The 17,164-nt window shown below is 48.5% G+C and overlaps 2 protein-coding genes across 6 annotated transcripts in view; both read left to right on the top strand.

Annotated features, from left to right (window-relative positions):
- The window catches only part of si:ch73-337l15.2 (glutathione hydrolase 6), a 53,235-nt gene extending 45,557 nt beyond the window's left edge, over positions 1 to 7,678 (top strand). For all 4 annotated transcript variants that reach the window (XM_067982398.1, XM_067982397.1, XM_067982399.1 and 1 more), the window contains one exon: positions 4,577 to 7,678. In XM_067982398.1, the coding sequence (XP_067838499.1) occupies positions 4,577 to 5,850 (1,274 nt within the window). In that variant the 3' untranslated portion in view covers positions 5,851 to 7,678. The remainder of the gene's footprint in view (positions 1 to 4,576) is intronic.
- Positions 1 to 17,164, top strand: part of LOC137320706 (polymeric immunoglobulin receptor-like) — a 788,493-nt gene that overhangs the window by 264,496 nt on the left and 506,833 nt on the right. The gene's annotated exons all lie outside the window — the stretch shown is intronic.

The following is a 17,164-nucleotide window of genomic DNA, read 5'->3' as shown; positions in this document are numbered from 1 at the left end:
ACCATATCCCAGTCAGAATGGGAGGGGAGAAAATTGGTGAGAAAGGGGTGAAGAGAAAAAGGTGCCTCGAGGTGTGCTGTAGGACTTGCCAGTTCAGGTTAACTCAGCTGCGGAGTATTTATTGACGTACTAGAAATTGTAAATCAATGACTTTCATGGTTACTAAAGGCTCTTATGAAACACTATAAAGAACCAGGCAACTGGTAATTGTGAATCAATGGCTTTCACGGTCACTGTAGGCTCTTATCAAACACTATAAAGGCACTGTTCAACTTAGAGTGCCTAGAAAAAAGAAGGCTGACGGTTGACCTGATAGAGGTCTTTAAGATTATGAAAGGGTTTAATAGGGTAGACGTAGAGAAAATATTTCCACTTGTGGGAGAGTCCAAGACAAGGGGCCAGAAATATAAGATAGTCACTAATAAATCCAGTAGAGAATTCAGGAGAAACTTCTTCACCCAGAGAGTGGTGAGAATGTGGAACTCGCTACCACAAGGAGTAGTTGAGGCGAATAGCACAGATACAGTTAAGGGGAAGCTCGATAAGTACATGAGGGAGAAAGGAATAGAAGGGTATGCTGATAGGGTTGAATGGAGAGGGGTGGGAGGGGGCTCGTGTGGAGCATAAACACCATCATGGACCAATTGGACCGAATGGCCTGTTTCAGTGCTGTAAATCCTATGTAACTGGTTTTTATTTTGGAACCCTGGCGTCTTGTCCCTCGTTTTATTGGTTTTCTCCTTGTCCTTGTTCTTCAAATCCCTGAAGAGTAAAAAGTGCCTTTCGTAACGTTTCCGTTTGCAAGCTCCACGCGAGCGGCGGTTGTCTGCCGAACGGTGCAGTATTGTCCTATTTTGCACACTGCAGGGAAAAACAAATTGCTCTCGGTGCCGTTAGGGTTGCCAACCCTCCAGGAATTAAAGATTTATCTCCTGGACACTGCTGTGAGCAGCACCCCGGGGAGAAAAATCATAGGACAATGTAAAAAAAAAGTTTAGTTTTTTTTTTCATTTTCTTTGAACACTTTTTATTTATTAGTTACAAAAATATTGGAGATGGGGTGGAAAAAGGGGCTGTTTGACTGGGCGGGGTGGTTGGAGGCGGGAGGTCATGTGATGAATGATTCCTGGGTTGACTTATGAGGAGAGATTGGGTCGACTAGGCTTATATGCACTAGAGTTTAGAAGAATGAGAGGTGATCTCATCGAAACATATACAATTCTAACAGGACTAGACAGACTAGATGCAGGGAGGATGTTTCCAATGACTGGGGAGTCCAGAACCAGGGGTCACAGTCTCAGGATACGGGATATGCCATTTAGAACCGAGATAGGAGAAATTTCTTCACTGAGGGTGGTGAACCTGTGGAATTCTCTACCACAGAAGGCGGTGGAGGCCAAGTCATTAGATATATTCAAAAAGGAGATAGATATATTTCTTAATGCTAAAGGGATCAATGGCTATGGGGAAAAGCGGGAACAGGGTACTGAGTTAGATGATCAGCCATGATCATTTTGAATGGCGGAGCAGGCCCGAAGGGCCGAATGGCCTACCCTTGCCCCTGTTTTCTATGTTTCTATGAAACCTCCAGGAATACGTCCAACTGGAGTTGGCATCGAAGGTTCACTAGATTGATTCCTGGGATGAGAGGGCTCTCCTATGAGGAGAGATTGTGTAGAATGGGCCTCTCTGGAGTTTAGAAGAATGAGAGGTGATCTCATTGAAATGTATAAAATTCTGAGGGGGCTTGACAGGGTAGATGCAGAGAGGCTGTTTTCCCCTGGCTGGAGAGTCTAGAACTAGGGGTCATAATCTCAGGATAAGAGGTTGGTTGTTTAGGACTGAGATGAGGAAAAATTTCTTCACTCAGAGGGCTGTGAATCTTTGGAATTCTCTACCCCAGAGGGCTGTGGATGCTCAGTCGTTGAGTATATTCAAGGCTGAGATAGATGGATATTTGAACACTAAGGGAGTCAAGGGATATGGGGATCGGGCGGGAAATGAGGCCAAAGATCAGCCATGGTCTTATTGAATGACGGAGCAGGCTCGAGGGGCCGTATGGCCTACTCCTGCTCCTATTTCTTATGTTCGTATGTTTCCCATGGCAACCCTACGTGCGACCCAAAGCACCACGAGAGTAGGCAGCACTTAGTCAGACGTCCATGTTACACTAGACCCACGAGGCCTACACTGTTGCTGGACCTCGCTGTTCAGTGGCACTCTTGTCTCTTGGGTCAGGAGCTGTGGTTTCAAGCCCCCCCTCCAGCACATAATCTAGGTTGACACTTCAGTGCATAACTGAGGGGAGTGCTGATTTGTTAGAAGGATAAGACATTAAACCAAAGCCCCATCTGCCTATTCAGACGGATGTTATAGCTCTCGTGGCACTACTTGAAGAAGAACAGGAAATTGTCTTGGTGTCCTAGTCAATATTTAATGCAGACTTTGAGAGAGAGTGGGAAAAGAAAGACTTGTATTTATAGAGAGGTTATCATCAAAACATCTCAATGCACTTCACAGAGAACACTTTTGAGTGCAGTGGCAGTTGTCATGTGGGCTAATATGGCAGTCATTCTACATCAGCAACATCCCACAAAGAGCAATGGAATGGATGATTGGTTAACCTAGAGGTTATGGTACTGGGCTAGCAACACAGGGGCCATTAACAGCAACAGCTACTTGCATTTATATAGCGCCTTTAACGTAGTAAAACGTCCCAAGGCGCTTCACAGGAGCAATTATCAAACAAAATTTGACACCGAGCCACGCAAGGAGATATTAGGACAGGTGACCAAAAACTTGGACAAAGAGGTAGGTTTTAAGGAGTGTCTTAAAGGAGGAGAGAGAGGTGGAGAGTCGGAGAGGTTTAGGGAGGGAATTCCAGAGCTTAGGGCCTAGGCAGCTGAAGGCACGGCTGCCAACGGTGGAGCGATTAAAATCGGGGATGCGCAAGAGGCAAGAATTGGAGGAGCGCAGAGATCTCAGAGGGTTGGAGGGCTGGAGGAGGTTACAGGGATAGGGAGAGGTGAGGCCATGGAAGGATTTGAAAGCAAGGATGAGAATTTTAAAATCAAAGCGTTTCTGGACCGGGAGCCAATGTAGATCAGTGAGCACGGGGGGGGGTGATGGGTGAAAGGGACTCGGTGTGAGTTAGGATACGGGCAGCAGAGTTTTGGATGAGCTCAAGTTTATGGAGGGTGGAAGATGGTAGGCCGGCCAGGAGAGTATTGGAATATCCCAGTCTGGAGGTAACAAAGGCACGGATGAGGGTTTCAGCAACAATAAAGGAAAAAAATACTCTGGAAAATTCCTCTCCGACCCCCTCAGGTGATCGAAACCAGTCCAAGCGATCACATGGACCAAGTGTTATCCATATGATGCGATCTCTGCCCCAGTCAGGAACCAGTCCAGCTCCCTCTTGAAGGCAATAGAGAGAGTCAGCACCAACCACACCAGCCGGCAATGTATTCCAGAGGCTCACTGTTCACTGGGAAAAGAACCACCGCCCAACATCCAGTCTATTCCTCCTCTTGGATAGTTTAAACAACAGCTTCAAGTGCGTGAATGGCCTTCCAGCTGTTGGTGCCGGGATGGAACGTGGTTCTCTTCTGTTGCCGTTCTCCGGCAAAATAAACCAAGGGATTGCAAGGTGGACCCATAGCAACATCCAGGTTCTATTCAAACTCTAGGACCTTCTTTGTCCATTATTCTAAATCCAAACCACCTGAAAGTGGTTCCTGATTATACTCCATGTAGGAGGAAACACTTTTTCACACAAAAGGGTTCTGGAAATCTGGAACTCGCTCCGCCAAATTTTCAAGATTGAGGTCGATAGATTTTTGTTAGGTAAGGATGTCGAGGGATATGGATCAAAGGCGGGTAAATGGAGTTGAGGTACAGATCAGCCATGATCTAATTGAATGGTGGAATAGGCTCGAAGGGCTGAATGGCCTCCTCCTGCTCTTATGTTTCTGACTTATTAGATTGTAGGCTGTAACTCAACTCAACATATCCCATTCCGTTATTCAAATTTTGTGCTAATTTGGTTTCAAGATAAAGAACTTGCATTTTTATAGCGACTTTCACAGCCTCAGGACATCCCAAAGCACTTTACAGCCAATGAAGTACCTTTGAAGTGTAGTCACATTTGAAATGTAGGGAAATGCAGCAGCCAATTTGCGCACAGCAAGATCCCACAAACAGTGAGATAAATGATCAGATAATCCTGTTTTTTAGTGATGTCGGTTGAGGGTTAAATATTGGCCAGGACACCGGGGAGAACTCCCCAGCTGCTCTTCTAAATAGTGCCATGGGATCTTTTACATCCACCCGAGAGGGCAGACAGGAGCCTCGGTTTAACGTCTCATGCGAAAGACTGCACCTCCGACAGTGCAGCACTCCCTCAGTACTGGCACTGGGAGTGTCAGCATGGATTTTGTGCTCAAGTCTCTGGAGTGGGACTCGAACCCACAACCTTCTGACTCGGAGGCGAGGGTGCTACCAACTGCTACCCTCAGTACTGTAGGTTATTTTACCGCAGGTGGTCAGTTTGACCTCTTGTATTTTTTTGTTGCAGGTGGCGTTATCTCAGCCGTGTTTCATAACAAGACCTCGGGAACAACAAAGGCTCTAAACGCTCTTCCGACAGAGTCCCTGAACATGAGCTGGGGCGTCCCATCCACCCTCCAGGGCCTCCGCCTGATGCACCGAGAGTACGGCAGCCTGAGCTGGACCGAGCTGTTCCAGCGGCCGGCGAAGCTGGCGAGGGAAGGCTTCCCCATCGACCACGCCTTGGCGAAAGCCATGAGAGACACGGAGGGGCTGGGGGCCCACCTGTGCCCCCTCCTCTGCCACCGCGGCAGGCCGCTGAAGGAAGGAATGGGAATGAATGCCACCAACGAGAGACTGGCCAACGTCCTCGAGGAGGTCAGCGCGGAGATGGAGGGAGCCTCCTTCCCGGAGTCTCTCGCTTGGCAGCTGGCTCGAGACATGCCGATGCCGGACAAGCTGGCATTCGTCGAGGCCCTCAAACGGCAGAGGGCAGCCCTGATTGAGCCTCTGGTGACTGAGCTGGACCGTTTCTTTCTGTACGTGCCGCCTTCTCCCGCGGCCGGGGCCGTCACGACCGAGATCGTAGAACGGGCCGGTCAGCTCGGGCTCTCCTTGGCCAGCGTTTCCGGTGCCGCCAATGCATCCGACACTTACCGTCACGTTCTGAATGCAGCCGAGCAGATCTACAAGAGCTACCCCGGTTTCCTAGGCCTCCGACCCGGGGGTCACCAGGAGCGACGCGAGGGCAAACCCTCCCTAAAGACGGCTCAGACCGGCAGTCACGTCACGGTTATCGACGCCTCCGGCAATGTTTTGGCCATGGTCGGCTCCCTGAACAGCACGTTCGGGGCAAAGTTCCTGTCCCCTTCCACGGGCATTTTCTTCAGTGATTTCACCTGGAGCGTGGACTCTGCTGTCCTTTACTGGACATGCCCGGCGGTGCTGACGGCCATGGCTGGGGACCGCCTCGTGGCTGTCGCGAGTGCCGGGGGAGCCTCCGCCCCCTTTTCCGTCGCTCAGGTGGTTCTGAACAAAGTTTATTTCGAGAGGTCGGCCAGGGAGGCAGTGGCCGGCCCCCGCTTCTACCTGAGTGTTGGAGAGGGAGGAGTTCTGCACAAGCGCGTCTCTGGACTGCGGAGAGAGTCCGAGGTTTTCACTCTTCTGTCTCGGGAAGAGCCGGAGCTAGAAGTCGTCAACGGAACTGCGAGCGGTGTAACCGTCACCGTGGTGGAATCCCACCTGGGTCACACAAGTGCATTCGGACAGCCACGCACGTGTGCCTATGTCGATGGTTATTAATACCGCCAACGTGGGAGGCCATTCGCTCTGTACAGAGAATGAGTATGCAGCGTCAGCTCCCCTGTCACGGCATCCAGCTGTTCTCCCCCTGTCGCGGCATCCAGTTGTTTTCCCAAATGATGTGGGGGGTTTTGCCGCCGCTGCCCTTTCTGAAATCTATCCCAGGGTGTCAGCCGTGGCTCAGTCGGCCAGCACTCTCTCTCTTCCGAGTCAGTAAGTCATGGGTTTGAGTCCCACTCCAGAGACTTGAGCACATAATCCATGCTGGTGCTCCAGTGTAGTTCTGAGGGCGTGCTGCGCTGTTGTAGGTGTTGTTTTTCATTGAGACGTTAAATCCATCTGCTCTCGTGGACATAAAAGATCCTATGGCACTATTCGATGAGTTCCCCTTGGTGTCCTTGCCAATATTTATCCCTCAACCAACACCTAAAACAGAGCATCTGGCTATTATCTCATTGCTGCTTGTTGGAACTTGCTGTGAGCAAATTGGCTGCCGCGTTTCCTACCTTTCAAAAGTATTTCATTGCCTGTAAAGTGCTTTGGGACGTCCTGAGGTTGTGAAATGCAAGTCCTTTATTTTACGCGTCCTTCACTCATTGTGAAAGAACTTCTTGGGGGAAAAAAACTCTACTGATGTTACCGATCACACGATCTCAAAAACAATTACTGTTCGTCCAAAAATCCCACCTTAACTAAATATGTTTTTTAAAAAGAGAAACCGCAAATGTTGGACATCTGAAATAAAAACAGAAACTGCCTTAAGTGGCCGTGCAGGTCAGTCAGAAATTCTCACTGACTGTGTCCAACCAAAACATTAACCTGTCTCTTCCCTTTTAAGATGATGACGGACCTCTCATTTCTGAATATTTTTGTATTTCCCTGGCGGTGGGTTATAGAGATCCGATTGCACTACATTAAGCTGGAAGTCACGCCTTTTGGCGATGTATCCATCGAGCGTTTCTCTGCCGAGCCGGGGAGATCAGATTGCACTGCGCCAAGCTGGCCTTTAAATGAGTCCTTATTGGATTTTCCCCTGAGGACTTGAGCTGGGGATTGAGCTGCATTGATCGGGACGGCTTCTAAATGCATCTCCTCTGGAGGATTGCGGAGATGGGATTGCATTAATAGAGGCGTCTCGGTCAAATTTTCCTCTGGAAGCTTTTTGCAAGATGACATTGCACTAACATTTCTGTGCTCTTAGAATTTGTTTTGATTGTGATGGTCCAGAATGCTGATTGATTGATTTTGTGTTGTAAATTTTGCACTGTTGTTGAGAAACAACACAGGAAGCTGCTTTTCTCACGAGCCATTCAATAGCATCGAATGGTGTCATTGGCCAACAACAGCGATTATCGTCCACAATTAATCACTTTGGCAAACTGTCAAAACTCCTGGTCGGAACTGTTAGAATCCCAGTTCTATTTGTCCTTTTACATTTAAAAAGATCGATTTTTGGAAGTTTGACAAGCATTGTTTTCCCTAGAGCTGTGTACTCAGAGTCAGATACCCATTTTCCATTCAATGCAATATTGACAAGAAAGTGTCAGCCTTGGTTCGGTGGGTAGCACTCTCGCTTCTGAGTCAGAAGGTTGTGGGCTCAAGTCCCGCTCCAGAGACTTGAGCACAAAATCTAGGCACTGAGGGAGTGCTGTACTGTCAGAGGTGCCGTCTTTCCAATGAGACGTTAAACCGAAGTCCCGTCTGTCCCCTCAGGTGGATGTAAAAGATCGAATTGCACTATTTCGAAGAAGAGCAGGGGGAGTTCTCCCCGGTGTCCTGGACAATATTCATCCCTCAACCAACATCATTAAAAAAACAGATTATCTGATCATTACCTCATTGCTGTTTGTGGGAGCTTGCTGTGTGCAAATTGACTGCTGCGTTTCCCTACATTACAAGTGACTGCACTTCAAAAAGTACTTCATTGGCTGTAAAGCGCTTTGGGACATCCTGAGGTTGTGAAAGGCGCTGTATAAGATGAAAGTCTTTCTGTGATCCCATCCCACCAAGTAACATGTAAGTGAGTGCTGGGTGGATTTTAACTCTCTGCGATGGTGTGAAATGGGTGAGAGCGAGTCGGCAGGCCGTTCAACGCCTCTCCCCATTTTTATTTCCATTGAAGCCAATGGGGAGAGATGTAAAACTGGCTGTCTGTTCACTATCACACGTTTTACACCATCGCACCAAGTCAGAATTGCCCCCATTGCATCCAGCGGGTCCCCGATGCATGTCCCCTCAGTACAACCGCAAGATAAAAAGTAACAGATTGGGTGGAGAAACGGGTTAGTACGTTGTACTTTTACCTCTGCTTACCCATCTTTGAAAAAATCGGCTCAGACAAATAGGATGAGATTCTCTCTTCTCAACCAGCGGTAGGGATTCTATGCGAAATGAGGTTGGGCAGTCTAGGTACAAATTGGTGCTAAATTGGCAATTTTTCAAAGAGAAATCACCGTGTTAGTTGATGTGGAGAATTAACAATGGTCTATCTTCTCCGGCTGCGGTTAAGACACTAATGTTGGGGGCGAAGGACCGTTACCTTGCAACTAAAGCAAGCCGCACCTAACCTAGGACCGCTCGTTGCAAGAGCTAGGCATTGAAGGCTTTTTATCCTGTAAGGTCTACCAAGCAATATTATTATTTATTTCAGAACAAAAGGAAATAAATAAATTGAACCCGAGCAATCTGTTCAAGACTGCCACAAGCTGTAGAAACAGGGGGGATCCAGGTTCAAGCTTAGATACGTTTGAGGGGAAGCTCGATAAACACATGAGTGAGAAAGGAATAGAAGGGTATACTGATAGGGTGGGAGGCGGCTCGTGTGGAGCATAAACACCGGCCTGGACCAGTTGGGCCGAATGGCCTGTTTCTGTGCTGTAAATTCTACGGAACTGCCCCCGCCCCGATCCGTCCATTCCACATGTTCACCACCCTCTGCATAAAGTAGATAAATCTAAACCGTTTGTGAGCCTCACCTCCTCTTTAAGCTCGAACCTGGATCCCCTGTTCCTACAGCTTGTGGCAGTCTCGAACAGATTACTTGGGTTTAATTTATTTGATCCTTTCAGGGTCATTAACACAGTTTAGAACAGATTAGAAAATAAGAATGAAAAATTAGGCACTTTCACCATGGATTAAGGTGTTGCAACATATTGCATGTCTTCTCAAAAGTGCCCAAAAAACTATGGGGGGAGGAACTAGCACCACGTTATGGATAGTGACATAAATCCATTCGTGAAGGTTTCGTCTGGTTGGTATTTGTATGTTTATGATCTTGCTGGACCAGGATCCCCCTTTACAACACCGCTACCCATAGCAACCAGAAGAATTCCTCTGCCTTTATTCGTTCTGTCCTCACTGTCAGGTTGCGGTCGAGTGTGGTAATGTCATGATTACGGCACTGGAGTAGCAGCCCAGAGGTCATGAGTTCAGATCTCCGCAACCCCACCCCCCCCCCCCCCCCCGTGTTAGTTGTCAGTGGCCCCGTTTTTAACCGCCCCCGCCTAGTGCAAACCGGGTGGCGAGGTGGGGGCAGTTAAAATAACGTGACTCACTTACCTCCTCCCATTCCACTTCCTTCCTGCCGCGTCCCATACGCTTCTCCCCCCTCCCGATCATGTCGACATTCTCTCCCCCCTCCCCCCCCCCCCAATCGCTTCTTGAGCCTTCCCTCCTCCTCACCAACAGCTGGGATCCATTCCCAAGGGTCCCCGGCTGCGGCCTCCTGCTGCAGATTCCCGCTCCGTCCCGCCGGTCAGGTAGTCAGTCTGGCCGGGACTCGGCATACTTTTATTTAGATCACTGACAACCAGCCTTGGTTGAGTCTTGTTGATATTACTTCAACGAGAATTTGCACCCCTCAACAACGTCATAAGCATCACATGGAGGAAGGGTACGGCTCGATTCCTAGCACTAATCCCTTGTTCAAATTCATACGCACATATGACATGGACGGGCAAGAAGAGACCAGGGGCACTAAATTGGGCTGTGTAGCGCCCGTTGTTTCGGTGCTACACGACCTCTCCGACATCCAGGATGGTGTCTTGGATGCACTCGCACATCTCCAGCGTGACACCATCTTGGTATAGGAGTTTGCGCAGGCGCAGATAACAAACGCTGGAATCATGTAAAGGGAGAAAATGGCTTCAGTCAGTGTGCAGTGCTGATTTAAAGTGATAAGTCCCAAAATGGTGTCTAACGCTCAACTCAACGTACAATCTTAACCCCGACCATCTGAATGTGTCTGAGTGCCTGGAAGTCCCCCACCAGCACTATTTAAAGGGACTACGCAGGATTTACAGGTTAGTGGCTGGATTATTGCTTTTGGCCCCGGAGACATTTATAACTGTTTTTGGAGGTCTCCTAGACTTCAATAGGACACGGGGACATAGCTTAACATTTAGAGCCAGGGCATGCAGGAGTGAAGTTAGGAAATGCTTCTACACACAAAGGGTGGGAGACGTTTGGAACGCTCTTCTGCAGACAGCAGGTGATGCTAGCTCACTTGTTAAATCTGAGATTGATAGATTTCTGTGAACCAAGGGTATTAAGGGCTATGGGGCTAAGGCGGGTATATGGAGTTAGGTCACAGGTCCACCATGATCTCATTGAATGGAGGAACAGGCTCGAGGGGCTAAATGCCACTGCCATTTGCTGTTTCCTGATATGCGTCACCTTCTCCTGCAAGAAACAGGGACATGTATCTGGGTGATGTGCCTGTCGTGGTTGAATAGCTAGTGTGTGTGGCCTGTGAGTTGTGGGTGGACAGCTTAAAACAGTGATAATGTGTAAGGGTGAGAGGAAGCATCTGATTGGAAGAGTTGAGTACTGATGGAAAGAGTTTGTTGGTATGTGGGTGATGGGGGTGTAGTGCGTGGTGCAGTTGGTAGGAGACACCACTTGACAGTTGACCTCACTCACCTTGCCCACTCATATCAAACCATTGAACTTCTTCTTGCACTGCATCCATATGATGCTGTGCGCCCGGCATTGACTTTGTCCCCCGCTGCCTCCCACTGCCTTTTGGATATATGTCTGGAGAGCCTCTTCTCCTCACCCCACTGTGGATATAGGATGTCCCTCCTTCTGTCCACCTCTTGCACCAAGGTCTCTAGTGCATCATCAGAGAGCCTTGGTGCATGCACTCTCGCAGGCCTGGCACCAACTCAGATCGGCAGATTGGTGAGGTCTGGCGTGCAGATTGGAGGATGTGGGATTCAGTAGTGCGCAACCTTTATTCAATGTTTCAACATAACTCATCAGTTTGTAAACATAGAGATGGGACCTGCATCTGTGTTTTACGTGTGTGATGTCTGATCTCCGTTCAGACTCCGTGCAGACAGCAGAATGTTATTTTCAGCAAATAACAGGCACCAGCTACCTTTTAAGAGATTTCTAAGAAACGCCCTCCCTTTAGGAGATTGAGTTCCCCTCGCTGGTGGAAAATGTGAATTGCTTTGATTCCACGTGCAGGCCGGAATGGAACTCTGATTGCAGTAAAGTCCTTGGGTGGGCCGAAACTTGCGTCCTGCCTGCGCAGGGGTCATTGGGCGCGGGGTAATAGCGCATCACGCTACCCGCGCCCAAAAACGGCCCCTATCCAATTTTATCCCCCCAGCTATTCCGTTTCAGCCTGCCCGCCCTTATGATGGCTGGAACGTTATGACGAGGCACTTCCTACCCATTTCCCCCCCCCCCCCACCCCCACCCCAAACCAATCTCCCCACCTTCCGCAGACATGTAATCTCCTGGGAAAGGTTTAAAAGAAAAGAGGAAAAACACAGAGCCAATAAGAGGAAAAAATATTCTGGAAAATTCCTCTCCGTAGTGATCGAAGATCTTAAAAATTCACACGTGCGAGAGGTCCCTGGAGCAAATGCAAAGATTTCCTACACCTGTACGGTATGGATGTTCTTTGGGGCCATGGTTCCACAGGGATGGAAGACTGGCTGGGGTCTCGTTCCACAGGGATCGAAGACTTGCTATGATTCTAAGAAGATTGAATACTCTTGCTGGGTTATGGTTCTACAGGGATTGAAGACTTGCTGGGGTCCAGTTCCATAGGGATCAAAAGCCTTTTGGTATATCGCCCCATGGATGTTCTGCATGTCTTAATTTTTACAGTGAATGAGCCTGACCCAGCCTCTATCCATTGCCCCCACACATGCATTTCGTGTGTGCGCACGCTTGTGCACATCCATGGGTACAAATGCTAGTGTGTACACTACTGGATCAATTGCTTAATCTTAATTCTCTTGCAAATTCTAATTTAATCTATGCAAACACACGATTTGGCCATTTAATTGAGCTGTCAGAATTGAATTGTCTGAATTGAATGTCAATAATCAAGATGTATATTTAAATTTCAGCTCCACCATACAGTTAGAGGCACGCACCAGAATCTGTGGCTGAACATGTTTAAGCTGTTCCGTTTAACTGAGTCCTTTCGTGTTCCTGTCTGCCTGATATCATGGCTTTCTCCCAGAGACATCTATTGTAATGGCTGTGAGCCTTTCTATGCTATGAACATAAGAAATAGGAGCAGGAGTAGGCCGTACGGCCCCTCGAGCCTGCTCCACCATTCAATCAGATCATAGCTGATCTTCAACCTCAACTCCACTTTCCCGCCCTATCCCCATATCACTTGGTTCCCTTAGTGTCCAAAAATGTATCGATCTCAATCTTGAATATACTCAACAACTGAGCATCCACAGCCCTCTGGGGTAGAGAATTCCAAAGATTCACAGCCCTCTGAGTGAAGAAATTTTTCCTCATCTTGGTCCCAAATGGCCGATCCCTTATCCTGAGACTATGACCCCTAGTTCTAGATTCTCCAGCCAGGGCAAATAGCCTCTTAGCATCTACCCTGTCAAGCTCCCTAAGAATTTAAACGTTTCAATGAGATCACCTCTCATTCTTCTAAACTCCAGATAGTATAGGCCCATTCTACTCAATCTCTCCTCATAGGACAACCCTCTCATCCCAGGAATCAATCGAGTGAACCTGCATTGCACCCCCTCCAAGGCAAGTATATCCTTCCCTAGGCAAGGAGACCAAAACTGTACACAATACTCCAGGTGTGGTCTCACCAGAGCCCTATATAATTGCAGCAAGACCCCCATACTCTTATACAGCATACAATGCCACTCTACATAACCATTCTTATTGTGGCATGATACAGAGTGATGCTCTGTCTGGCTGTACAACTGCTCACTGCATTTGATTCTGCCCACGGGTAGCGTCCACTGAGTTTTATCTGGATTTTTCAACAGACCTCTCTGCAGTGTTTGACCGTGTTGCCTGCTCCACCAACTCTTCCCCGCCCCCCCCCCCCCCCCCCACTATTGCGCAGCTCCCTTGGACCGCCCTTGTGTAGTTCTACTCCTAACTATCTGGACGCAGTAAGTGCATCTCCAGCAATGACTTCTCTTCCTTCCCCGACACAGTCACCACTGGAGTTCCCCGAGGAACTATCATAGGTCCCCTACTTTTCCTCAGCTGTATGCTACTCCTCGCTGACATCATCTGCAGGGTCAGCTTCCACATGAATGCTAATTACATAGAGTGTACAGCACAGAATAAGGCCATTCAGCCCAACTGGTCTATGTCAGCATTTATGCTCCATATGAGGATGAGAATCCTCCCACCCCTCTTCATTTCACCCTGTCAGCATATCCTTCTATTCCTTTCTCCCTCATGTGTTTATCCAGCTTCCCCTTAAATGCATCTGTGCTATTCACCTCAACTTGTGGTAGCGAGTTCCACATTCTCGCCACTCTCTGAGTAAAGAAGTTTCTCCTGTTGGATTTTTGGTTTAATGATTTAACGACACCCAGCTCTACCTTTCCACCACTTCTAATGACCCACCGATCACCTCCGTGTTGCCACACAGCCTGTCCCACATCAACTCATGGATGAGTCGTAAATTCCTTTTTAGCTGAACAGGGGAAAGTCAAAATCCATTGTTCTCAGCGACTGTCACAAACTGCTCCCTTGTCCCTGGCTCCATCCCCCTTCCCTGGCCACTTGCTCAGGCTGATCAAGTCCATGTGAAGCACTGATGACCTGTTCAACTCTGATCTGAGCTTTGGACCCTACAGCCTCTCCATTACCAAGACCATTCATTTTCATCTCCAAAACATTTACCCCTAACTGCCCTACCTTGCTGAAAACCTTACCCATCTTTTTTGTGACCTCCAGACCTCAATTACTCCCTCCGGCTGCCCTTCCCTTATCCACCTCCATACAACCCAGCTGCTTGTATCCTGACCCTCATCCATCAACCTCTACATTGGCTCCCAATTCCCCCACTTCAAGTTCTAAATCGTCCTCCCCTTCGAATCCCTCTGTGGCCTTGCTCCAACCCACATCTGAAACTTCCTGCAGACTTATTCTCAATTTTAAAATTCTCATCCTCGTGTTCAAATCCCTCCATGGCCTCGCCCTTCCCTATTTCTGTAAGCTCCTCTACCCCTACAACTCTCCGAGATATCTGCGCTCCTCCAATTCTGGTCTCTTGTGTATCCTCGATTTTAATCGCTCCACCGTTGGCGGCCATGCCTTCAGTCGTCTAGGCCCTAAGCTCTGGAATTACCTCCGTCTCTCTACCTCTCTCTCCTCCTTTAGGCCACCTGTCCTAATATCTCCTTATGTGGCTCGGTGTCATTTCTTGTCTGATTATGCTCCTGAGAAGTGCCTTAGGACGTTCACTACATGTTAAAGGTGCTACATAAGTGTAAGTTGTTCTTGCAATCTTCGGACTTCCAGCTCTGACCTACGCATTTCCCCTCACCCTTTGTTCCACCATTGGAGGCACAGCTTTCAGCCACTTAGGCCCTGCTCTCTGGAACTCCCTCACCAAACTCAACTAACCCCACCTCTCCATTCCTTTGAAAACCTTCTCAAAACTCGTCTTTCTGAAGCTCTCTTCCCCCGGCTCCTTGTTCTATTCCTCTCACTAGCATAATTTCCTTGCTTAATAAACCTTTATAAATCACTGGTTAGACCTCAGCTAGAGTAATGTATCGAATTCTGGGCACCACATTTTAGGAAGGATGTCATGGCCGTGGAGAGGGTGAAAAGGAGATTTACCAGAATGGTACCAGGGATGAGGGAATTCAGTTATCTGGAAAGACTGAAGAAGCTGGGATTGTTCTCCTTAGAGCAGAGAAGGTTAAGGGGAGATTTAATAGAGGTGTTCAACATTATGAAGGGTTTTCATATAGGGAGAAACTGCCTCCACTGGTGGGAGAGTCAGTAATCAGAGGACACAGATTTATGGAAATTGGCAGAAAAGCCAGGTGGAAGATGAGAATTTTTTTACGCAGCGAGTTGTTATGATCTGGAATGCACTGCCTGAAACGGTGGTGGAAGCAGATTCAATAGTAACTTTCAAAAGGATAAATACTTAAACAGGAAAAAATTGCAGGGGTATGGGGAAAGAGTAGGGGAATGGGACTGATTGGTAGTTCTTTCAGAGAGCTGGCACAGGCACGACAGGCCAAATGGCCTCCTTCTGTGCTGTATGATTGTATTACTCTGTAAAAAGCCTTGGATTGTTTTTGTACATCGAAGGTGCTCTTTATATAATCACCAGGTTGTTGGTAAAGGTATCGGGTGCAGCAGTCTGTGGTTACCTCAAACAGTACGGAGTGATCGTGTAGAATTTAAAAGCCCTCTTTCACATGAGTGAAGCCGTAGATAGACCCTGCAAAATGGGGCGAGGGTGCCAAGCTTTAAAACACCAAGCTCACTGGTAATGATCAACTCTGCCCTCACCAGGTGAAGTAACATCCCATGACTGGTTAGTGCCTTTATTAGATGCTTCCCCCGCCCCCTCCCCTTGCTTTTATTCCCGAGGAACGTTGAGACTAAAAGAATAATTCGAAATGATCGTTGGCCGTAGATTGAGGAAAGTTGGATTTTCGATCCCGCGACCCTAAACAGAGCAGCACTTCCCAGAGACGGAGAATCAGAACCTTGAGCAGAAGCAGCTGCCATTACATTTGGTAGCCAGTGATTGGAAATCGAGGTTGGCTGGCTGGATTTGTGTCTGCCAGTTTTTCTGTGGTTCAAGAGGTTATTTTATAATTTTCTGTTTGATTTTAACACCCCGTGTGTTGTCTTTTAGTGGAACCATTGTGTTAAACATACTGGGCGCTAAGTTGGGCCGTGTAGCGCCCGTTGTTTCGGCGTTACGCGGCCTCCCAAAGTGCCAAGTTGGCGTCTTGGCTGCGCACGCACGTTTCCAGCGTGACGTGCGACGGACACCGTCTTGGTATAGGAGTTAGCCCAGGCGCAGATAACAAACGGCGGAAGCATATAAAGTAAGGAGGACATTTTTTTTTTATTCGTTCATGGGATGTGGGCGTCGCTGGCGAGGCCGGCTTTTATTGCCCATCCCTAATTGCCCTCGAGAAGGTGGTGGTGAGCCGCCTTCTTGAACCGCTGCAGTCCGTGTGGTGACGGTTCTCCCACAGTGCTGTTAGGAAGGGAGTTCCAGGATTTTGACCCAGCGACGATGAAGGAACGGTGATATATTTCCAAGTCGGGATGGTGTGTGACTTGGAGGGGAACGTGCAGGTGGTGTTGTTCCCATGTGCCTGCTACTCTTGTCCTTCTAGATGGTAGAGGTCGCGGGTTTGGGAGGTGCTGTCGAAGAAGCCTTGGCGAGTTGCTGCAGTGCATCCTGTGGATGGTACACACTGCAGCCACTGTGCGCCGGTGGTGAAGGGAGTGAATGTTTAGGGTGGTGGATGGGGTGCCAATCAAGCGGGCTGCTTTATCTTGGATGGTGTCGAGCTTCTTGAGTGTTGTTGGAGCTGCACTCATCCAAGCAAGTGGAGAGTATTCCATCACACTCCTGACTTGTGCCTTGTAGATGGTGGAAAGGCTTTGGGGAGTCAGGAGGTGAGTCACTCGCCGCAGAATACCCAGCCTCTGACCTGCTCTCATAGCCACAGTATTTATATGGCTGGTCCAGTTAAGTTTCTGGTCAATGGTGACCCCCAGGATGTTGATGGTGGGGGATTCGGCAATGGTAATGCCGTTGAATGTCAAGGGGAGGTGGTTAGACTCTCTCTTGTTGGAGATGGTCATTGCCTGGCACTTATCTGGCGCGAATGTTACTTGCCACTTATCAGCCCAAGCCTGGATGTTGTTCAGGTCTTGCTGCATGCGGGCACGGACTGCTTCATTATCTGAGGGGTTGCGAATGGAACTGAACACTGTGCAAACATCAGCGAACATCCCCATTTCTGACCTTATGATGGAGGGAAGGTCATTGATGAAGCAGCTGAAGATGGTTGGGCCTAGG

This window comes from Heptranchias perlo, chromosome 4, assembly GCF_035084215.1.
Source record: "Heptranchias perlo isolate sHepPer1 chromosome 4, sHepPer1.hap1, whole genome shotgun sequence".
NCBI lineage: Eukaryota > Metazoa > Chordata > Chondrichthyes > Hexanchiformes > Hexanchidae > Heptranchias > Heptranchias perlo.
Note: the sequence above shows the minus strand (reverse complement) of the source record. Positions and strands in the feature narration are given on the sequence as shown.